At 42.6% G+C, this 20,460-nt stretch overlaps 1 protein-coding gene across 1 annotated transcript in view; it reads left to right on the plus strand.

The window, feature by feature from the left end:
* Positions 1-25: 25 nt before the first annotated feature.
* Positions 26-20,460, plus strand: part of GLT6D1 (glycosyltransferase 6 domain containing 1) — a 24,522-nt gene continuing 4,087 nt past the window's right edge. The window contains exons 1-4 of the mRNA XM_014550180.1: positions 26-37; positions 9,450-9,529; positions 10,461-10,496; positions 14,704-14,751. Of these exons, the coding sequence (XP_014405666.1) occupies positions 26-37; positions 9,450-9,529; positions 10,461-10,496; positions 14,704-14,751 (176 nt within the window). The remainder of the gene's footprint in view (positions 38-9,449; positions 9,530-10,460; positions 10,497-14,703; positions 14,752-20,460) is intronic.

Raw genomic sequence — 20,460 nt, forward strand, 5'->3', positions numbered from 1 at the left:
CATGGCAGGCGTCAGTCGCAGCAGGATGGTGGAGCAGGTGAGTGGAGGCACCAGACCAAGGCGGGGTGCTGGTCGTTGCCATTGGGGCGAGCCTCTGGTGGTTACTGAAAATTCTTTGCTCCCACTCACGCTGCGGTCCCGCCCAGCGCTTGCACCTGCTGCTAGTGCTGGCCCTGCTTGCACCAACTGCCAGGGCCCAGTGCCATCCCCAATCACTCAGTGCTATCAGCGGGTGCGACCTGTGGCTGCTGGCCCCAATCGCTGCTCAGGACTTCTCCACCTCCTTCTGCTCCTGAGAGGAGATCGGGACCAGCAGCCGCCTCTCACACCCACTGCCTGCGATGGCCCTGCTCGGTCCTGATTGCTTGGCATCATCAGCGGGTGCGAGCAGCAGCTGAGGCCTTCTCCACCTCCCCCTGCTTCTGAGAGGCGATCAGGACAGCAGCCACCTCTTGCACCCATTGACGGTGCTGCTCCCGCTTGCACCTGCTGCTGGTGCCAGCCCCAATTGTTCTGTGCCTTTAGCAGGTGCAAGCGGGGCTGGTGCCGTCAGCACATGGGAGCGACGGCGGCGGGAGTGGGGCTGCGACAGACAGGGGACCGGGGGCCATGCCTGGAGGGGCCGGGCAGGGGCGCAGAGGATGGGCCGAGACCCACCCCTGTGCCTACCGTAGCCTTGCAGCCCACAGTTCCTTTCAAGGTGCACAAATTCATTCACTGGGCCCCTAGTCCTATATAATAAAAGCATAATATGCCAATCGACCAAATGGCAGAATGACCTGTCACTATGACACGCACTAACCACCAGGGAGAGAATGCTCAACGTAGGAGCTGCCTCCTGGTGGTCAGTGCGTTCCCACAGGGGGAGCGCCACTGAGCCAGAAGCTGGGCTCAGGGCTGGCAAGAGCAGTGGTGGTGGCAGGAGCCTCTCCCACCTCCGCTGCAGGTGGGCAGTAAGGAGTGAGGGGTCCTGGACTGTGAGAGCCCTGGACTGCAAGAGGGATGTCTTACTGCTGGCTTAGGTCCAATCCCCAAGAGGATCAGGCCTAAGCTGGCAGTCAGACACCCCCCAAGGGGTCACGGACTGTGAGAGGGCGCAGGCCTGGCTGAGGGACTCCCCCTCTCCCCACACAATGCATGAATCTCATGCACCGGGCTCTAGTTCCTTTTATATGCGCTTATATACCCACCACATGAATACACACACACACACACACACACATGCTGTGTGCTTATATAATATTTATACAAATTGCTTTATTGCACACATACATACATGCACACACATTTATCAGTAGTCAGGGTCCAGTTAGAAAAACAAACTACTATTATAGGTATTCCAAACAGTAGCAATTAAGATAGTGAATTGGACATATAGATGATAAAAGAACTGAGATGTATACAAGGGGGAGTGAGGCAATCCACAATATTTTTTTAATGAAGGTAATAGCAGTTCTAGGGCTGGAGGAGAAATTGTAAGATGTCCAAAAAGAGCTACAACCCAGCATGCGTCACCTGGCATGAGTTGGGACAACATAAAAGTTCTAGTCATTTCTAAAGATGCCATTCAATATGCATAGCCCATGGACACAGACAATAGTGTGGTGAAGGCCTGAGGTGGGAAGGGCTGGGTTGAGGGGGTAGAGAGGGAAATGGAGGACATCTATAATACTGTGCTTTTCCTTTAAGCTCTCTGGTGTCATTAGATACAGCTATTTCACATGCCAGTTGGTCCTTGATATCTTTATATCCTTCATGTCATTAAATAAGTTAATATATGTGTGTAGTATAGTCTCTGGTGCATAAGTGTTATCATCATCATCATCATCATTGTATATTTTTATGGCAGGAACTATTATTGCCCCAAAGACTTTGCCTTTGATGAACATCTCATTCATGGGATAATTTAATTAACTGTTTAATACTATAGTCCGAAGGTTGCCTGAAATCCATCTCTGAATACTAATGTGAGTTTTCTATTGCCTTTAACCCAAACAAGGCCTGATAATGAATTTTAGGTTCCCTCTTTACCCCAAGTGTATGTTGCCTATAACCCCCTTTCTTTCTCTGGTACCAATACCTGGATTTGTCAGAGCATTGAAACTGACTCTGATTCATCTAAACAGAGAATTTATGGAATGGCATGTTGGATGGGGAAATTCAACCCTCAAATCTTAGTGGCCTAATATGAAAAAGTTTCTCATTCACCTACATATCTGGTGAGGGCTGGAGCCAGGCAATTACTCCATATTGTCACTTGGGGACCCAGAACAATGGAGGGTCTTCCATCTGTGGTATTGCTAGTTAAAATGTCAGGGGAAGACACTAGAGAACCATACAAGAGCTTATCGGTGCCTCAGCCTGGACTTATTGCATGCACCTGCCTGTGCAAAAGGGCTAGAAAGTAGAGTCTGCTATTTGCCTTCGAAGGAAGGGAGATCTAGAGAGTGGTGAGTAATAGTAATGGTTCTGACCCTACAGAAGGGTCAGAAGCAGTTCACAGTACTTAGGAAAAGCTGCTGAAAGATAAATATAAAGGAACTAAGGGAGGAAACGCATGGATAAAATCTTGCCATAGGTGACCCCTCACTTATTATCTCCCTGCTGATCTCCATACTCTTAGAAACATCTGCCATGTTAGTCCTTGACTATATTACAAATAATCTCAAACTGACCTACCTTAATGTTCAAAGTCCAAGGTAGGATAATCTGGTAAGCATACCAGGTAGTTTAAGTCATGTGCCCATGTTTTAGCTACAAGGGGCAGGGACAGGAAATTTCTGCCCATTTCAGCTTCCATACTGGACTGAATTTAGGATTCATGCTAAATAAAGTGCATTCAGATTCCAGGCAACCAAAACATAAAAATGTGTATATTTAAGAATTTTATATAAATAAAGCATACAGTATGTGCTACTTTTTTTTTTGGCCTGGCCTTTTTTTACAGTATAATTATTTTGAGGCCCATCTATGTTCATACATGTATCAATACTCTGTTCTTTTTTATTTCTGAGTACTAACCCACAGCTTGTTTATCCATTCACCTGTTGACAACCATTTGGGTTGTTTCCACCTTTTGGCCACTGCCAAGAAAACGACCATGAACAATCATAAATAGATCTTTTTTATAAACATATGCTTGCATTTCTCTTGGGTAAATATCTAGATGAAGAATTGCTAGATTGTATGGTTAATTTATTGATTTTTTATAGAGAGGAAGGGAAAGGGATAGAGAGTTAGAAACATCGATGAGAGAGAAACATCCATCAGCTGCCTCCTGCACACCCCCTTCTGGGGATGTGCCCACAACCAAGGTACATGCCCTTGACCGGAATCGAACCTGGGACCCTTCAGTCCGCAGGCCGATGCTCTATCCACTGAGCCAAACCGGTTAGGGCTACAATGACTCTTAAACATGCAAAAGGATGCTCAACATCAACCATCCTATATAATAAAGAGCTAATATGCTAATTAGACTAGATGGCAGAATGACCTTCCAGAACGACCTTCCAGAATGATCAGTGGGTGGGGGGCGGGGCCGTGGGGCCGTGAGGCAGCCGGAGCAGAGAGGCAGCTGGGGCCGCGAGAGCTGAGCCCCTTGCACGAATTTTGTGCATCGGGCCTCTAGTCTATAATAATAAAAGCGTAATATGCTAGCCAGAACCGGTTTGGCTCAGTGGATAGAGCATCGGCCTGCGGACTCAAGGGTCCCGGGTTCGATTCCGGTCAAGGGCATGTACCTTGGTTGTGGGCACATCCCCAGAAGGGGGTGTGCAGGAGGCAGCTGATGGATGTTTCTCTCTCATCGATGTTTCTAACTCTCTATCCCTTTCCCTTCCTCTCTATAAAAAATCAATAAATTAACCATACAATCTAGCAATTCTTCATCTAGATATTTACCCAAGAGAAATGCAAGCATATGTTTATAAAAAAGATCTATTTATGATTGTTCATGAAAATATGTTTAAAAAAAAAAAGCGTAATATGCTAATTAGACCGGACAGCCGAATGACATTCTGGATGTCCTTCCGGATGAAGCCGCGGTGGCGGGGGCCGAGGCAGAGGTGATTAGAGACAATCAGGCAGGCAGGCAGGCAAAGTTGTTAGGGGCGATCAGGCAGGCAGGCAGGTGAGCGATTAGGAGTCAGAGGTCCTGGATTGCGAGAGGGATGTCCGACTGCCAGTTTAGGCCCGATCCCACCTAAACCAGCAGTCGGACATCCCCCGAGGGATCCCAGATTGGAGAGAGTGCAGGCCGGGCTGAGGGACCCCCCCTCACCCCCCATGCACAAATTTCATGCACCGGGCCTCTAGTCTACACTAATAAAAGAGAAACATGGTAATTAGCGTACGACCGCTACCCTTTTCATTGGCTAATCAGTGAGTATATGCAAATTAACTGTCAGCCAAGATGGCGGCCGGCAGCCAGGCACTGAAGCGAGCAGGGAGGCTTGCTTGCTGCAGACTCCAACATTCTCCACCTAACTTGCCAGCCTCTCAGTTGCAACTCTAAGCAACTATATACTATGTTGCAAATAAGAAGCTAAACAAAACCCCAGAAAAGGGCTTCCATTCAGCCGGGCTCGGACCGCAACATTGTATCTATGTTTTCAGCAGCAAGGCCCCAGAGCTAAAGCTGGCCAAAAAAAAAAAAAAAAAGAGAGAAGAAAACAAGGAGCGGTTGGAAGCTTTAGTCACTCGCCAGCCGGAAAACAGCCCTCAGCCCCTCACCCAGACTGGCCAGGCACCCCAGTGGGGACCCCCACCCTGATCCAGGACACCCTTCAGGGCAAACCAGCCAGCCCCTACCCATGCACCAGGCCTCTATCCTATATAGTAAAAGGGTAATATGCCTCCCAGCACCGGGATCAGCGGAGCAGCGAGGCTCCCGGCACCGGGATCAGCGTGACAGGGGGCAGCGCCCAAACCCCCTGATCGCCCTGCGGCTCTGTGTGTGACAGGGGGCGGGGCCACAACCTCCCTATCCGCCCTACTCTGTTCGTGACAGGGGAAGGCACCCCAACCCCCTGATCAGCCCTCCTCTGTGCCTGATAGGGGGGAGCTCCCCAATCCCCTGATTGCCCTGCGGCTCTGTGTGTGACAGGGGGCAGCGCCCAAACCCCCTGATCGCCCTGTGGCTCTGTGAGTGACAGGGGGCGGGGCCACAACCTCCCTATCCGCCCTACTCTGTTCGTGACAGGGGAAGGCACCCCAACCCCCTGATCAGCCCTCCTCTGTGCCTGATAGGGGGGAGCTCCCCAATCCCCTGATTGCCCTGCGGCTCTGTGTGTGACAGGGGGCGGGGCCACAACCTCCCTATCCGCCCTACTCTGTTCGTGACAGGGGAAGGCACCCCAACCCCCTGATCAGCCCTCCTCTGTGCCTGATAGGGGGGAGCTCCCCAATCCCCTGATTGCCCTGCGGCTCTGTGTGTGACAGGCTGCGGCGCCCCAACCCCCCCCCCCCACGGGCCCTGCTCTGTGCCTGATAGGGGGGAGCTCCCCAATCTCCTGACTGCCCTGCAGCTCTGTGTGTGACAGGGGGCAGCGCCCAAACCCCCTGATCGCCCTGTGGCTCTGTGAGTGACAGGGGGCGGGGCCACAACCTCCCTATCCGCCCTACTCTGCAAATTTTTGTGCACCGGGCCTCTAGTATATAATATAAAAAACCAGCAAACTGTTCATAGTGGCTACCATTGGAGATGGGGGAATGGGAAGAGTCAGGTGCTGAAGGGAGAAAATGATATAGTATACATAACCTTTTTTTCTGTTAGAATTATTCTACTGTGTCTTTCTTTTTCAATATGAAAAACTAATTTTTTTTAAATTTTATTGATTTTTTACAGAGAGGAAGGGAGAGGGATAGAGAGTTACATCAATGAGAGAGAAACATCGATCAGCTGCCTCCCACACACCCCCTACCGGGGATGCACCCGCAACCAAGGTACATGCCCTTGACTGGAATCGAACCTGGGACCCTTCAGTCCGCAGGCCGATGCTCTATCCCCTGAGCCAAACCTGTTAGGGCAAAACTAATTTATTTTTAAGGAAGGACAAAATAAAGGTGCCTGCTACCTCAAATTAAGAGTGATTATCTCAGGACAGTGGGATTACATTTGATTATCATTTTCTTCTTTGTGCTTTTATGCACTTGACAAATTTAATAACATGAAAATGTGGTACTTCTATAATCAGAAAATAAGTACATTTAAGAAAGCATAAGAAGGAATTAGCTTTACCTTAGATAATTGGACAATGCCTAATGAGGCATTGAAGAAAAAAATGTTGCACTTTTGTGTTATTCATATGCATGCATATACACACACAGCACACCAAAATATATTTATAGAGTTAAAAAATCAATCATTGAAAACAGCAAGAAGTACAACAACAAAAACTAAAAGCAAAACAGTTAAAATCCTTGACTTTTTCAAATGGGACAAAGTTCTATCATCTAGTAACAATGAGAAGAACTTGCTACCAAATGTATCATTATGACTTTCTAATGCTTTCATCATCAAGAATCTGGTGACATCACCATTAGCAGAAGATTCAAACACAAAGAGAATATTAGATAGTATCTTTTATTTTTATATATCTATTTTTTACAAAGACCCAAAATTATAATGCTCAGGAAAAGTTCTAAGACTTTCTCTTTACATCACCAAAACTAAAGGTAAGGCTCTAAGAAGGGATTGTATAACAGTTTAGATGACCTGGAAAAATCATAGGTAGAGATCATCCTCAAACCTTGGCCTTAAAGTGTATTGTACAAGGTAGGTGACACATAAACATGTTTCTGCTTTTAAGAATAATGTCACTGAGGGCTCATTGTAAGAAGACAATCTGGTTAAACAGAGTCTTACCTATATATACGGTATTTCTAATGTACTTGAATTTAAAAGTTGGTCATTTCACATTTGTAACTTTAAATATTCTAGTAACCACATTGCAAAAATGTAACAAAGAACAGATGACCTTTATTTTTTTTGAATTTCAAATTACCTTATTTTATTTCAGCTTAAAATGTATTTTTAGCCCTGACTGGTTTGGCTCAGTGCATAGAGTGTCGGCCTGCGGACTGAAGGGTCCCAGGTTTGATTCCGGTCAAGGGCATGTGCCTTGGTTGCGGGCACATCCCCAGTTGAGGATGTGCAGGAGGCAGCTGATCAATGTTTCTCTCTCATCGATGTTTCTAACTCTCTAATCCCTCTCCCTTCCTCTCTGTAAAAAAATTAATAAAAAATATAAAAACATGTATTTTTAAAATTCTTTTTTTTCAATTAAAGTTGACATTCAACATTATATTAGTTTCATATGTACAGTATAATGGTTAGACATTTATATAACTTACAAAGTGATCTCTCCAATACATTTAGAAACTGCCTGGCCCCATACCAATTTATTACAACATTAGAGGCCCGGTGCACGAAATTAGTGCACAGGGGGTGAGGGGGTGCCCAGCCTGGCCTGCACCCTCTCGCAATCCAGGACTCCTCGGGGGATGTCCGACTGCCAGTTTAGGTGGGATCAGGCCTAAAATGGCAGTCAGACATCCCTCTCGCAATCTGGAACCACTGGCTCCTAATTGCTTGCCTGCCTGCTTGCCTCATCACCCCTAACCACTCTGCCTGCCTGCCTCATCACCCCTAACCACTCACCTGCCTGCCTGATTGCCCCTAACCTCTCTGCCTGTCTGCCTGATCACCCCTAACCATTCGCCTGCCTGCCTGGTTGCTCCTAACCACTCTGCCTGCCTGCCTGATTGCCCCTAACCACTCTGCCTGCCTGCCTGACCACCCTTAACTGCCTCTGCCTCAGCTTCCACCACCATGGCTTCATTGGGAAGAAGGTCATTTGGCTGTCTGGTCTAATTAGCATATTATGCTTTTATTATTATAGATTAACTAGAGGCCCAGTGCACAAAAATTTGTGCCCTCAGGGGGTCCCTCAGCCCGGCCTGTGTCCTCTCGCAGTCTGGGACCCCTTGGGGGATGCCCACCTGCTGGCTTAGGCCCACTCGCCGGGGGATTGGGCCTAAGCTGGCAGTCAGCCATCCCGCTGGCAGCCCGGGAGCCCTCAGGGGATGTCCACTTGCCAGCGGGGAGCAGGCCTAAGCTGCAGTCGGACATCTTTAGCACTGCTGAGGAGGCAGGAGAGGCTCCCTCCACCGCCGCTGTTCTGGGAGCCATCAGCCTGGCTTGTGGCTGAGCAGAGCTCCCCTGTGGGAGCACACTTACCACCAGGGGGCAGCTCCTGCATTGATCATCTGCCCCGTGGTGGTCAGTGTGTGTCATAGTGACCAGTCATTCCCAGTCGTTCTGCTGTTAGGGTCAATTTGCATATTACCCTTTTATTATATAGGAGTGCCTGGCCAGCCTGGGTGAGGGGCTGAGGGCCGTTTTCAGGCTGGCCACACCCCCTTCAGGGGGGGGGGTCCTGCTGGGGTGCCTGGCCAGCCTGGGTGAGGGGCTGAGGGCCGTTTTCAGGCTGGCCACACCCCCTTCAGGGGGGGGGGTCCTGCTGGGGTGCCTGGCCAGCCTGGGTGAGGGGCTGAGGGCCGTTTTCAGGCTGGCCACACCCCCTTCAGGGGGGGGGGTCCTGCTGGGGTGCCTGGCCAGCCTGGGTGAGGGGCTGAGGGCCGTTTTCAGGCTGGCCACACCCCCTTCAGGGGGGGGGGTCCTGCTGGGGTGCCTGGCCAGCCTGGGTGAGTGGCTGAGGGCTGTTTGCAGGCTGGCCACAGCCCCTTCAGGGTGGGGGTCCCCCTTGGGGTGCCTGCAACTGAGGTACATACCCTCGACCGAACTGAACCTGGGACCCCTCAGTGTGCAGGCCCCTGACACTCTATCCATTGAGCCAAACCTGCTAGGGTGCCAATATTCCATTTTAGAGTTTAATGCCTTTAATTTAGACTTTTAATTACTATTTACAAGAATATACCTTTAAGACAGCTCATATAATTTTAGGTTACTAGTTGTATAGTCTTTGAATAAATGATTAGTCTTGGAATAAATATATTAGGAACAAATATATAAACATCAACTTTGGGGAAAGAATACATTTCAGTGCATAAGGATGTCCTCATGGGTATCTCCTTTTATCTTCACAGAAGCACAAGTAAATAGAACTTGTTTTATTAAATTTCCTTAATGTAATCATGGTGGACTTTGATAAAGGTACACAAAAGGAATTTCACCAACACTTTGTACCTAACTTAAAAAGGATCAGTTGGCATCTAAGGGAGACTTTTGCAGGCAATTAAAACAATATAGGTGGTTTCCATAATTCAAGTCTACCTTCTTTCTACGGCTGAGCAGCCTAGAATCAGACACTTATGTTGGTGGACAAATTTTCATAAATTAATTTGTTATTAGAAGATGGCAAGGAAGTTTTTTATTTTCCAAAAACACCCACTCTTTTTCTCCTCCTCCTCTTCTTTTTTTTTTGCAGCAGAGAATGAATTCTAAATGGAAAATACTGTTATTGGTTTCATTTGCTTTATCACTGACATTGATGAAGCATCATTTCCGGTAAATATAAAAAAATTAATGAATTTTTAAAATTAATTAGTGATTGGCAGAGTTGATCTAAAATACTGAGTTTTCCCCAAAAAGTATTAATAAACACTCCCTAAATTAATCAAAAATTATCTTCTCTTTGGGAAATAAATCAAATCATAAATATACTAATCCTTTCATTTTTCAACATTCAATGAGTATTTATTGAGTACCTTCTTGGTACCAGGCTCTGTTCCAGGTGCTGGAAAAAAAATTGATTCAAACAAAGTGACTGCTCCTATGACACTTTATAGTCTAGGTGAAGAAAATAGACAATAAGCAAAGAAATATGTAATATGTTATCAGGAGCATTGTATTATATATATAATAATGCTATGAAGAAAGAAGTAAAGCAAGATAACAGGATAGAAAGTGTTGGGGGCTATTTTAGATATATTTTAAATTACATCAAAGTTCCATCTAATAGGAACAAGACTCAAAGTGACCTGTTGTAGAATCACAGTTGTACTGGAGAACAAATTTGCTAACCTGCTAGAATTCTCTTACATAAATAAGTTCAAATTCTTATCTCAGCCATACCTTCCTCCTTATGTTTTGTTTTTTAATAAGCAATGCATTGTAACTGAAAGCTATTTGAAAATTAGCTATATTGTGGTAGCTAATGTTTTAAAATTAGCCCCCTTGCTTTGGTATCATATTCTACATGTTATTTGCCCTCTGGGGGAATATGCCTTCATAGAAAGGACCAATGTCATGTCAGAACTGGATGCCATATATTCCATATATTCTGTAGCATTCTGGCTGACATATAGTAGGTGTTTAGTAATTATCTGGCTAACAAGTGAGTAAATGAATGAATCTGAATTCTAGATTTTCTGATATTCTAATTGCAGTAGGGATTTGTTCAAATTTAACACTAAGTGCATTTTTTTCATTTATAAAGAATAAAGAAGAACCTACAGAAGATAAGTCTCTGCTGGTAAGAATCTGTGTTTCATAAATATTCTACAAACTGTATTGAGAGCAAACTGGTTGGAGTCAAGTGGGTCCTAATGCTGATGGCAATCCAAAAGTACAGAAAAATAACTAAATTCTCTAGAGGCAACCACTGACAAATTTCTTGGGTATCAGTTCATAAATATTCTACACACACAATATAAATGTATATGTGTGTACGTGACCATCTCCAAATTTTTCTCACTTGACACATTCACCTGCTTACATACCAGACAAGTTTTTGACATTTGCTATAGTTTAAATATCTTCATCCAGGATGATATCATTGATAGCTCTCCTTAGTCAACCACGTTTTCTACTATAGACCATTGTGTAGGACCCGAGAAATTAGTGAAATTTAGTCAAAATTAGTAAAAAAAAAAATATGAATCTTAGAAAAATTCTTCATTTGTCATTGTATATTTTTAATGGAGTTCAGCATGAATGATTAGATTCTGAATAAGCATGAGGCCTGGGCAATTCTATAATAAAATATCTTTGGCTAAAAATGCCTCTGAAATGTCAAAAAGGGATGGACTTCTAATAGTTTTTATAAATATTTGATTTTGAAATAATTATTGATTCACAAGAAGTTGTAAAAATATTAAGTACAAAGAGGTCATATGTACCTTTCATCCAAGTGTCTCCAATGTTACGTCTTACATAATTGTACTATATCAAAACGAGAAATTGATGATGGAACAATGTAGTATATAATTACATGAGATTTTATTACATGTATAGATATGTGTAACCACCACAGCAGTCAAAATATAAAACTATTCCCTAACCACAAAGACATCCTCTGAGGCACCATTTATACTCACACTCAACCTCTTTTCTCTCACCTTCCCTAATGCCTAGTACTACTAATCTAGTTTTATCTCTATAATTTTGTCAATTTGAAAGTGTTTATAAATGGAATCATACAGTATATGATCTATTTATTGAGATAAGCATTTTCCACTCAGCATAATGCCCTTGAGGTCCAGCCATGTTGTTGTGAATATCAATAGGTCATATACTTTTTTTTTTTAATCCTCACCCGAGGATATTTTTCCATTAATCTTTTAGAGAGAGCGGAAGAGAGAGGGAAAACAGAGAGAAACATCGATGTGAGAGAAACACATGGATTGGTTGCCTCCTGCATGAGACCCGACCAAGGCCCTGCAACCGAGGTACGTGGCCTTGACCGGAATTGAACCCGGGACCCTTTGGTCCGCAGGCCAACACTCTATCCACTGAGCCAAACGGGCTAGGGCAGTCATACCTTTTTATTGCTGGGTAATATTCCACAAAGGGATGTACCAAAGTTTATATAACTATTCACCTGCTGAGAGACATTTTGGTTGACAGTTCTTTTCTTACAGTGGAAAATATTGCTCCACTTCCTTTTGGGTCCATGATTTCTGATGAGAAACCCCACTTTCATTCAAATTATTTTTCCCCTATAGGTGAATCATTTCTCTCTCTGACTGCTTTCAAAGTTTTTTCTTTAACTTTCAGAAATTTAACTATCGCCTCCAGCCGGCGTGGCTCAGTGGTTGAGCGTCGACCTACAAACCAGGAGGTCAGGGTTCGATTCCCCGTCAGGGCACATGGCCGGGTTGTGGGCTCCATCCCCAGTGTGGGGCGTACAGGAGGCAGCTGATCAATGATTCTCTCACATCATTGATGTTTCTCTCTCTCTCTCTCTCCCTCTCTGAAATCAATAAAATATATTTTAAAAAAGAAATTTAACTACCATGTGCTTTAGGTTTACCCTGTTTGTTTACTCAGTTTTTTGAATCTGTATGTTAATGTCTTTTATCAAATTATGGGGAGTGTTCAGCCATTTTTAAAATCACTTTTTCAGTCCCACCCATTTTTTTTTTCTCCTTCTGGTACTCCAATTGCATGATCTTTTGTTATAGTCCCACATTTCCCTGAGGCTATGTTAATTTTTTCTCCATTCTTTTTCTCTGTTGTTCAGACTGAGTGATTTCTATTATTCTATCTTTAGGTTCATTGATTCTTTCCTCCATTCTCTCCATTATGCTATTATTCAGCCTACCCATTGAGTTTTTACTTCAGTTATTGTATTTTTTAAGTTCTAAAATTTATATTTGGTACTTCTTTATATCTTCTATATCTTTGATAAGACATTCAGTATCTTTGCTGTCACTTTCTATTTTTTCATTTATTTCAAGTGTTTGTAATTGCACAATGAAGCATTTTTACAATGGCTGCTTTAAAATCCTTGTCAGATAATTCTAACAACTGTGTTATGGCATTTGCAGACTGTCCTTTCTCAGAGATCTTCTTGATTATTAGCATGAAAACTTCTTGATTCTTGATATAGTAAGTGATTTTTTTAAATAAAAATTTTTTAATTGATTTCAGAGAGGAAGAGAGAGGGAGAGAGAGAAACATCAATGAGAGAGAATCATTGATCGGCTGCCTCCTGCACACCCCCTATTGGGGATTGAGCCGGCAACCCGAGCATGTGCCCTTGCCCGGAATTGAACCTGGAACCCTTCAGTCCGTAGGCCAATGCTCTAGCCACCGAGCCAAACCAGCTAGGGCAGTAAGTGATTTTTATTGAAACCTGGACATTTTGGGTATTATGAGGCTCTGTATCTCACTTAAATATTGAATTTTCATAGGCATCCTCTTATACTGCTCAAGCTGCGACATGGGTAGCACCTGCTCATTACTGTCAATTGAGGGGTAAAATTTCAAGTTCTCATCTCTGCCTCCATTGAAACCTGGGGAGGAGCTCCTTGTTACTAATAGCAGGGATGGAAATTCAGGCTCCCTACATGGTCTCTGCTGACACCAACCGCAGGAGGGTGGCCACAATTGCTGAGCAGTGGTGGGAGTTCTAACCCCCACTAACTTCCTCTAACTCTACACCAGGGAGGAGGTGAGGGAGCCTCACTACAGTCTGTAGGGGATGGAAATCTGAGCTCTCTACTTGCCTTTGCTATAAGGATGGACAGTTTTTCTGTGGTATTGGGCTGGAGTACAGTGAATGGTGTTTAAAAGTGTTCTATCCTTCCTAGCTTGCCATTTTCCTGGTCCTTTAGCTGTAAAGAGCAGGCTTTTCTTGGGGCTCTTTTTGTGTCTGTGCCCATTGGCATTTCTGGGCTGCTGGCTTCTCTAGTACCCAATCTGGCATATATGTGGCAGAAAACCCAAGGAATTCACTGTCATGTCAATCTTTGAGTCCCAAGGTGCCTACCTGATCTGCCTTCTCTCCACCTTTCAGAGTCTTTATATATGATGTTCAGTGGTTTCAGCTATACTTAGTGATAGGAATAGGGAAAAATAGTACTATTTCATCTTTCTGGAAGCAGAAATCGCTTAAAGTTATTTTATAAAATATCCCTGGTTTATAAAAGGGAAATTCCCTCATGACCTTGTTAATTAAATAATTAGCTTAAAAGTACAACAAACCCTTAGGTGGGTCCTCTTTAAATGAAAATCAAAGATGAATATCTAAGCCCCTACTTCAACCCCCTCATTTCAACGCATAACAGAGTATCACATAGTAAGCTACTACTGTTTGATAAATGAATTAATTAAATCTGCATTTTTGCCTGAATATATATTCTTCCTGCTCTGTTAATTTTTAAAATATGTTTTTATTTATTTCAGAGAGGAAGGGAAAGGGAGAGAGATAGAAACATCAATGATGAAAAAGAGTCATTGATTGGCTGCCTCTTGCACGGCCCCTACTGGGGATCGAGCTGCAACCCCGGCATGTGCCCTGCTGGTGAATTGAATGGTGATCTCCTGGTTCATGGGTCAGTGGTCAAGCTGCTCTGTTAATTTTTAAAATATGTCCCCCATTCATGAACCATACTGTTCCTTGCCTTTCTGCCTTTGGTTATGACCTTTTCACCCTATCCCTCTTTAGTTCTTATCCTTCTAGACCCAGCTTACATATTTCTTTTCCAGCTGGTTTCCCTTAAGCCCAAATTTAGGGAGATCTGTTTTTCCCTATTAGCCCTTATCACTCTGTACTATGATTATCTATTTAATCTTGTCTTTCCCACTAGTTTATCAGCTTCCTGAGGGCGGGAGCTGATCTAAATGTTCACAGTTACCAAAACAGCAACAAATAGTGCCTGTCATATTATAGAGATGCAACATATGTTTGCTGCATGAGTGCATTACTCTTAACTTGATTTTCTCTTTGTACCCAGGGATCATGAAGCAGAAGAACCTCGGCTATCAGACTGGTTTACTCCTAAGTAAGGACAAAAAATTCTGCTCAATATATATATATATATATTAGAGAAATATGCTAATTAACCGGGACGCCTTAATGGGTTGAACGGACAGGAGGAGGTTGCGCATGCAGGTCAAGGGCGGGGCGGCAGGGGCCTCTGCACGCCTGCACTGGGGGAGGGCCTGATCAGCAGCGGCCGCAGCTGCTTTAAGGTCCAGAGAGGGAGGCAGGGCCCGACTGGCGACTCAAGGGTGGGTGGCGCTGCACGATTTCGAATCGCTAGTATAACAATAATAGTATAACTCAATTTTAACAGGAAAATTTTTTTCCCATAATCAAATTGTAGCTATTCTGAGAGGCTCCCAAGACTTAGAGTTCTTGTCTTTAAGGCTTTTATGTACAAAACGAGGGTCTATTTATAAAGAGTCAGGCATTTAAGGGTCAGAATGAGAAAGCTATCATCTGGTTTAACATTCCTGGTTTTATTAGGGGAAAGAAAAATGATCTCTCTTGTCTTTTTGTTTAAAAAATAAAATGATCTCTTCAATATTGAGATATCTGGGGGAAAGCTCAGTTTTTGTTCTCGTTAAGAAGAAAAAACTAGCCCTAGCTGGTTTGGCTCAGTGGATAGAGTGTTGGCCTATGGACTGGAAGGTCCTGAGTTCGATTCCGATCAAGGGCACATGCCCAGGTGGTGGACTCGATCCCCAGTAGAGGGCATGCAGGAGGCAGCTGATCAATGCTTCTCTCTCATCATTGATGTTTCTCTCTCTCTCTCCTTCTCCCTTCCTCTTGGAAATCAATAAAAATATATTTAAAAAATAAAATAAAAAATAAAGAAGAAAAAACTATAAGCTTAAAGTAAATATAAAAGAATAAATATCTCAGAAGAGCCAAATAAAGTGTGAAAAATAAGAGAAATTTGCCTTAACAAATATAAAAACATATTCTAACACCATTGTGATCAAATCAACATGGAATAGATCAGAAGAATAGTAAATCCAGAATTAGAGCACAAGAATACTATGTGAAAATTTATATATAATAAAGATGGTATTTTAAAAGTCAGTGAGGACAGTTATGAACTAAGTACAAAGAATTCCTAAAGACAAAGGTCTTCTCCGAGTCCTCCAGATGCTTGAGAGAGCTCTTACTAGTATATGAAGCTTCCCTCCCCATTATCAGAGGTCCTAGAATTTATTACCAAAATTCATTGTAATACACTCATAAAATGCATTATAGATTTAATTCATGGGGGGGGGCGGATTGAAATTTTCTATTTAAATAAATATTTATGGCTAAAAAAAAATCAGTGAGGAAAGGATGGATTCTTTCATAAATGATGCTGGTACTACTGGCAATCTAAGTGGGAAAAACATGAAGCCCCATCCTATGCCATATATAAAAATAAATTCCTAAAAGATTAAATGTAAAAAATAAACATGTTTCTCTTATTAAAAAGTCAGTAAGAGAACATGTAAAAATCTAGGTAAGAAGAAAATCTTAATTAATGTTGGAAACGTAATTTTAAAAGATATATATCACTATATAAAATTTAAAAAACTTTTATTTGGTTTAAGAAGAACCAAAATTTAATAGATGAGAAAAACATCTGGGGAAAATTTTTTATAATATAGATAATAGAATAATTATCTAACTATAAGGAACTCTTACAAACTGCTGAGAAAAAAATTAACAATTCAATGGAAAAATATGAAGCAGTAGAGCCAACAAGCATATGAAAAGATGCTTAAATTGAGATAGCCAACAAGCATATGAAAAGATGCTTAAATTCACTGGAAATTAGAGAAATATAATAAAAAGTAATAATGAGCTATTATACCATCAAACTGGAATTTTTTTTTTAAGCTACAGTCTATTTTTTTTTCTGTAATTGGTTTCCAAAATGAAAGGGCCAGTTCTGTAACCCTTTTTCAACAATCTTTAAGATTGCTTTTGAGCCCAGCCAGTGTAGCCCAGTGGTTGAGCGACGATCTATGAACCAGGAGGTCAGGGTTCAATTTCCAGTCAGGGCACATGCCCCGGTTGCAGGCTCAATCCCCAGTGTGGGGTGTGCAGGAAGCAGACTATCAATGATTCTCTTTCATCATTGATATTTCTATCTCTCTCCCTCCCCCTTTCTCTCTGTAGCCAATAAAATTTTTTTTAAAGATTGCTTTTAAGTTATTTTAGGTAATATTCATATTTCCAGACTTTTTCTCTTCACTTGGACAATTTAAATGATGCTAAAGAACATAAGATGGCCTTGGTCAGGTAGCTCAGTTGGTTAGAGCATTGTCCCAATACAACAAGGTTGCGGGTTCGATCCCTGTCAAAACACATATAGAAATCAACCACTTGCTGAACACAAAAATAAGTGGAACACAAATCTCTCTCTCTCTAATCAAAATAAAAGCTACAGTCTAATAGTGTAGGGAAAATGCTCATGGAAATGTGAGGTATTATAGCTATTAACATCTATTAAAAGTGAACATACATATATACAGCAATCCTACTCCTGAGACTATCCAGCAAAAATAACAGTGACAATACATAAGGATATAAAATTAAGAAAGTTTATAGTATCACTTTTCATAGTGCTAAAAAGAACCCCAGAAATAACATGAACACCAATTCATAAGGAAATGTCTAAACAAACTGTCCAACATCTTGAAAAGAATGAATAAGAACTAGTCCAGATCACCTGGAAGGATTTCCATAAGGTTGTGTTGAATGAGAAAAGCAAGGTGCAGGAATGTGTGCATTATTTCATTACTATAAAATAAACAAGATTTAAAAGCCTGGATACATATATATTTACATGTGTGTGTGTATATTGCATACATATTATTTATAGAATTATATAAATATAGAGGAAAAAAGAAAAGGGCACAATTTATGGTATATTTCTTTCCAATATATCACTTCTACTTCTTACTCCTTTTATACTCGTGCTCAGTTTGCTAGACCTAGACATAGGTCAATATAGCCTTAACTTACAGAAAGAGTCCCTACCTCTCTCTCCAGATACACTTTTTGGACATATTATATTTTTCCTTATTATTATCATAAATCATATATCATCGAATCTTAGTGATACCTGTAGCATTGAAATCATTTACAATTCATTTTATCCCAGCCGGCATGGCTCAGTGGTTGAGCATCAACTTATGAACCAGGAGGTCACAGTTTGATTCCTGGTCAGGGCACATGCCCGGGTTGCAGGCTCGATCCTATTGGGGGAGTGCAGGAGTCAGCCAATCAGTGATTCTCTGTCATCATTGATGTTTCTGTCTCTCTCTCTCCCTTCCTCTCTGAAATCAATAAAGATATATTTTTTTAGAAATTAATTTTAATTCTCCCTTTACTAAGAATGTGAATATATTAGGTCACATATATTATTTTCCTGTGTCATCATTGTGCTTCCTTCTATGTCACACCTCTGATAGTCTACAGGATTATTACTACTGTAGCATTTTATTTGTGTACTTTCTTTCAAGCAATTTCCATTGTAAGCAATATACTTCATAATCAGGTCACTTTGTGTCCTGCTGGACACCCTCTGCTCAGGCCACATGAGCTGTTTCTTAAGCTTCTCAGATACTTTATCTAAGTATGAGAGAAACAACTCAAGTAAGATGAAGTAACTTTAATAACGGGGTTGTTGGCAGAGATCTGGGTAAGGTTAAGAGATCTGACAATGGATATGGAGATGCCAAGGGGCTTGCACAGCAGGAAGTTGTGACCAACCACCTTAGGCCTATAAAGGGACAAGTGAAGGAATGGTGCTCCTGGAGACCAGGGATTTCTGGAACTATGAAATAGTCGCCAACCGAAGTTGCCATTGCATATGGACACAGTCACTGTCAAGATCACAGAGAGAGTAGGAAAATATATAACCTCTCTTCCTGCCCTCTGATCTTATGCTGGTGCCTGCCATTAGCAGAACCCACTGAAAACCATACAGCAGGGGACCTAGGGTAATCAGTCTGCTCCCAAAGGTTACAGCCAGGTAGAGAACTGCTGAGGGTGGATAGAGAAAAGATAAATGGAGAAAAACTAGCCCAACCCATAATTTTTGCCACTCAGCATCATTTCTCCACCTTCACTTAGATGAAAAAGCTCATGTTCCCTAATCAGGAGAAACGCAAAGTCCTTTCAGCTTTGGGGAATCATCAAGGTGATGACAATTCAGCCATATTCCCATCTAGAACTTAAACGGTAACATTAGCCATCTCCAGTATTCTTCATATAAGGTGGCAGAGAAAGGGGAGAAAATAACATAATAAATCATGGCTACAATATTACCTCTGTAGCTATTCAGGAGATTGGTAATACAAGGAAGTAGTTGATAATCACTGCTTCCGGGTTTCCTTATCTTCTGATAACCCCTTAGAGTTCTTACCTTACAGGATAATCCAAACTTCCATTCCTGAAGAGTCTGATGCCCTTAGCGTCCCATCTTATTGAATGCCACAACTTCCCATTCACTATTATTACTAGAAATGGGAGTACTAAGGGGTACCCTAGAGAATCCCTTGGGTTCTATATGCAGCCCTCCTTGCCAACGTTATGCAATTCACCTTAATATCTCCTTGGTGATGAAGATCAGCCACACCAGCCAGTGCAATAATGCCATGTTCTGCCTATTAGCTCCAAGTGACCTGCTATCAGGTTCAAAAAACCATGACTTATTCCCTAGATTCTAGGGCCTAGAAGAAGGACTCCTCCATTGGGAACTAGGAACTCTAAACCCACTGAACCCAAAGTCACAACAATGGAAAGTAAACATTCCATACGTGAATTATCAGATGTATTCATAAGCAGGAACATCCCCACTACCACTTTGCTTTATAGACTGTAAATACCTTTGGAAGAAATGGTATCTCATATTGTTAATTGATTTAAAGCATTAATGGTGTATTATAGAACAGTACCTCAACGTTTCAGGAAATTATCTCTGAACTAACACTGAAACTGAGACTTTTCCTGGCCATTCCAGTTTCTACCAGGCCAGCTACCGCTGGACAGTGATGCACATAGTCAGACCAGATAGCTTTATGGAAGTGAGCCACCTGCCACACTTCTTTCACCATAAAATATGTACCTTGGGTGGAGGCAATATATGTGTGATACAATAGCAATGAATAAGATATTCTGCAAGTCAACAAAGCTGGCAGATTTGTAGGCAGGGAAAGCAAATCCCTACCCAGAACATGAAACATTCCCCGGAGGAAAAGATGCTGCCCCTTTCATGGTGGAGTCTAATATAATCAAGCAGCCATCACTTGGATGGCTGGTCCCCCTCAGAAACGGTGTCATATTGTAGGGTCAGAGTTGGCCCCTGCTGCTGGCAGCACTGGCTAATAGCTCAGTCTTAGTAAGGGGATGTCTGTGTCATTGAGCCCATGAGTAGTCTCCTTGGACTCCAAGTAGCTGGAGCCACTTTGGTACACAGACACTAAGCCAGCTACAGAGAGGCTAAGCAAGGCATCGAAAGGATAGGTCATCTTGTCCACCTGATTTCTGAGAGCCTCTTTTGCAGAGCATGCCTTCTGGCTAACATTTAAATCTAATGACTCTAAGTCTCTTCTATTTCTTCCTCTTCTATTTATCAAACAAGCACAGGTTTTTGTTTGTTTGTTTTTTTTGCTTAAAGTATTACAGAGAGTATTACATATGTTTCCCCCCCCCCCCCCCCCCCCCCTCCACCCACCACCCCCCCCCTCCC

This window comes from Myotis brandtii, unplaced genomic scaffold, assembly GCF_000412655.1.
Source record: "Myotis brandtii unplaced genomic scaffold, ASM41265v1 scaffold589, whole genome shotgun sequence".
Lineage (NCBI taxonomy): Eukaryota > Metazoa > Chordata > Mammalia > Chiroptera > Vespertilionidae > Myotis > Myotis brandtii.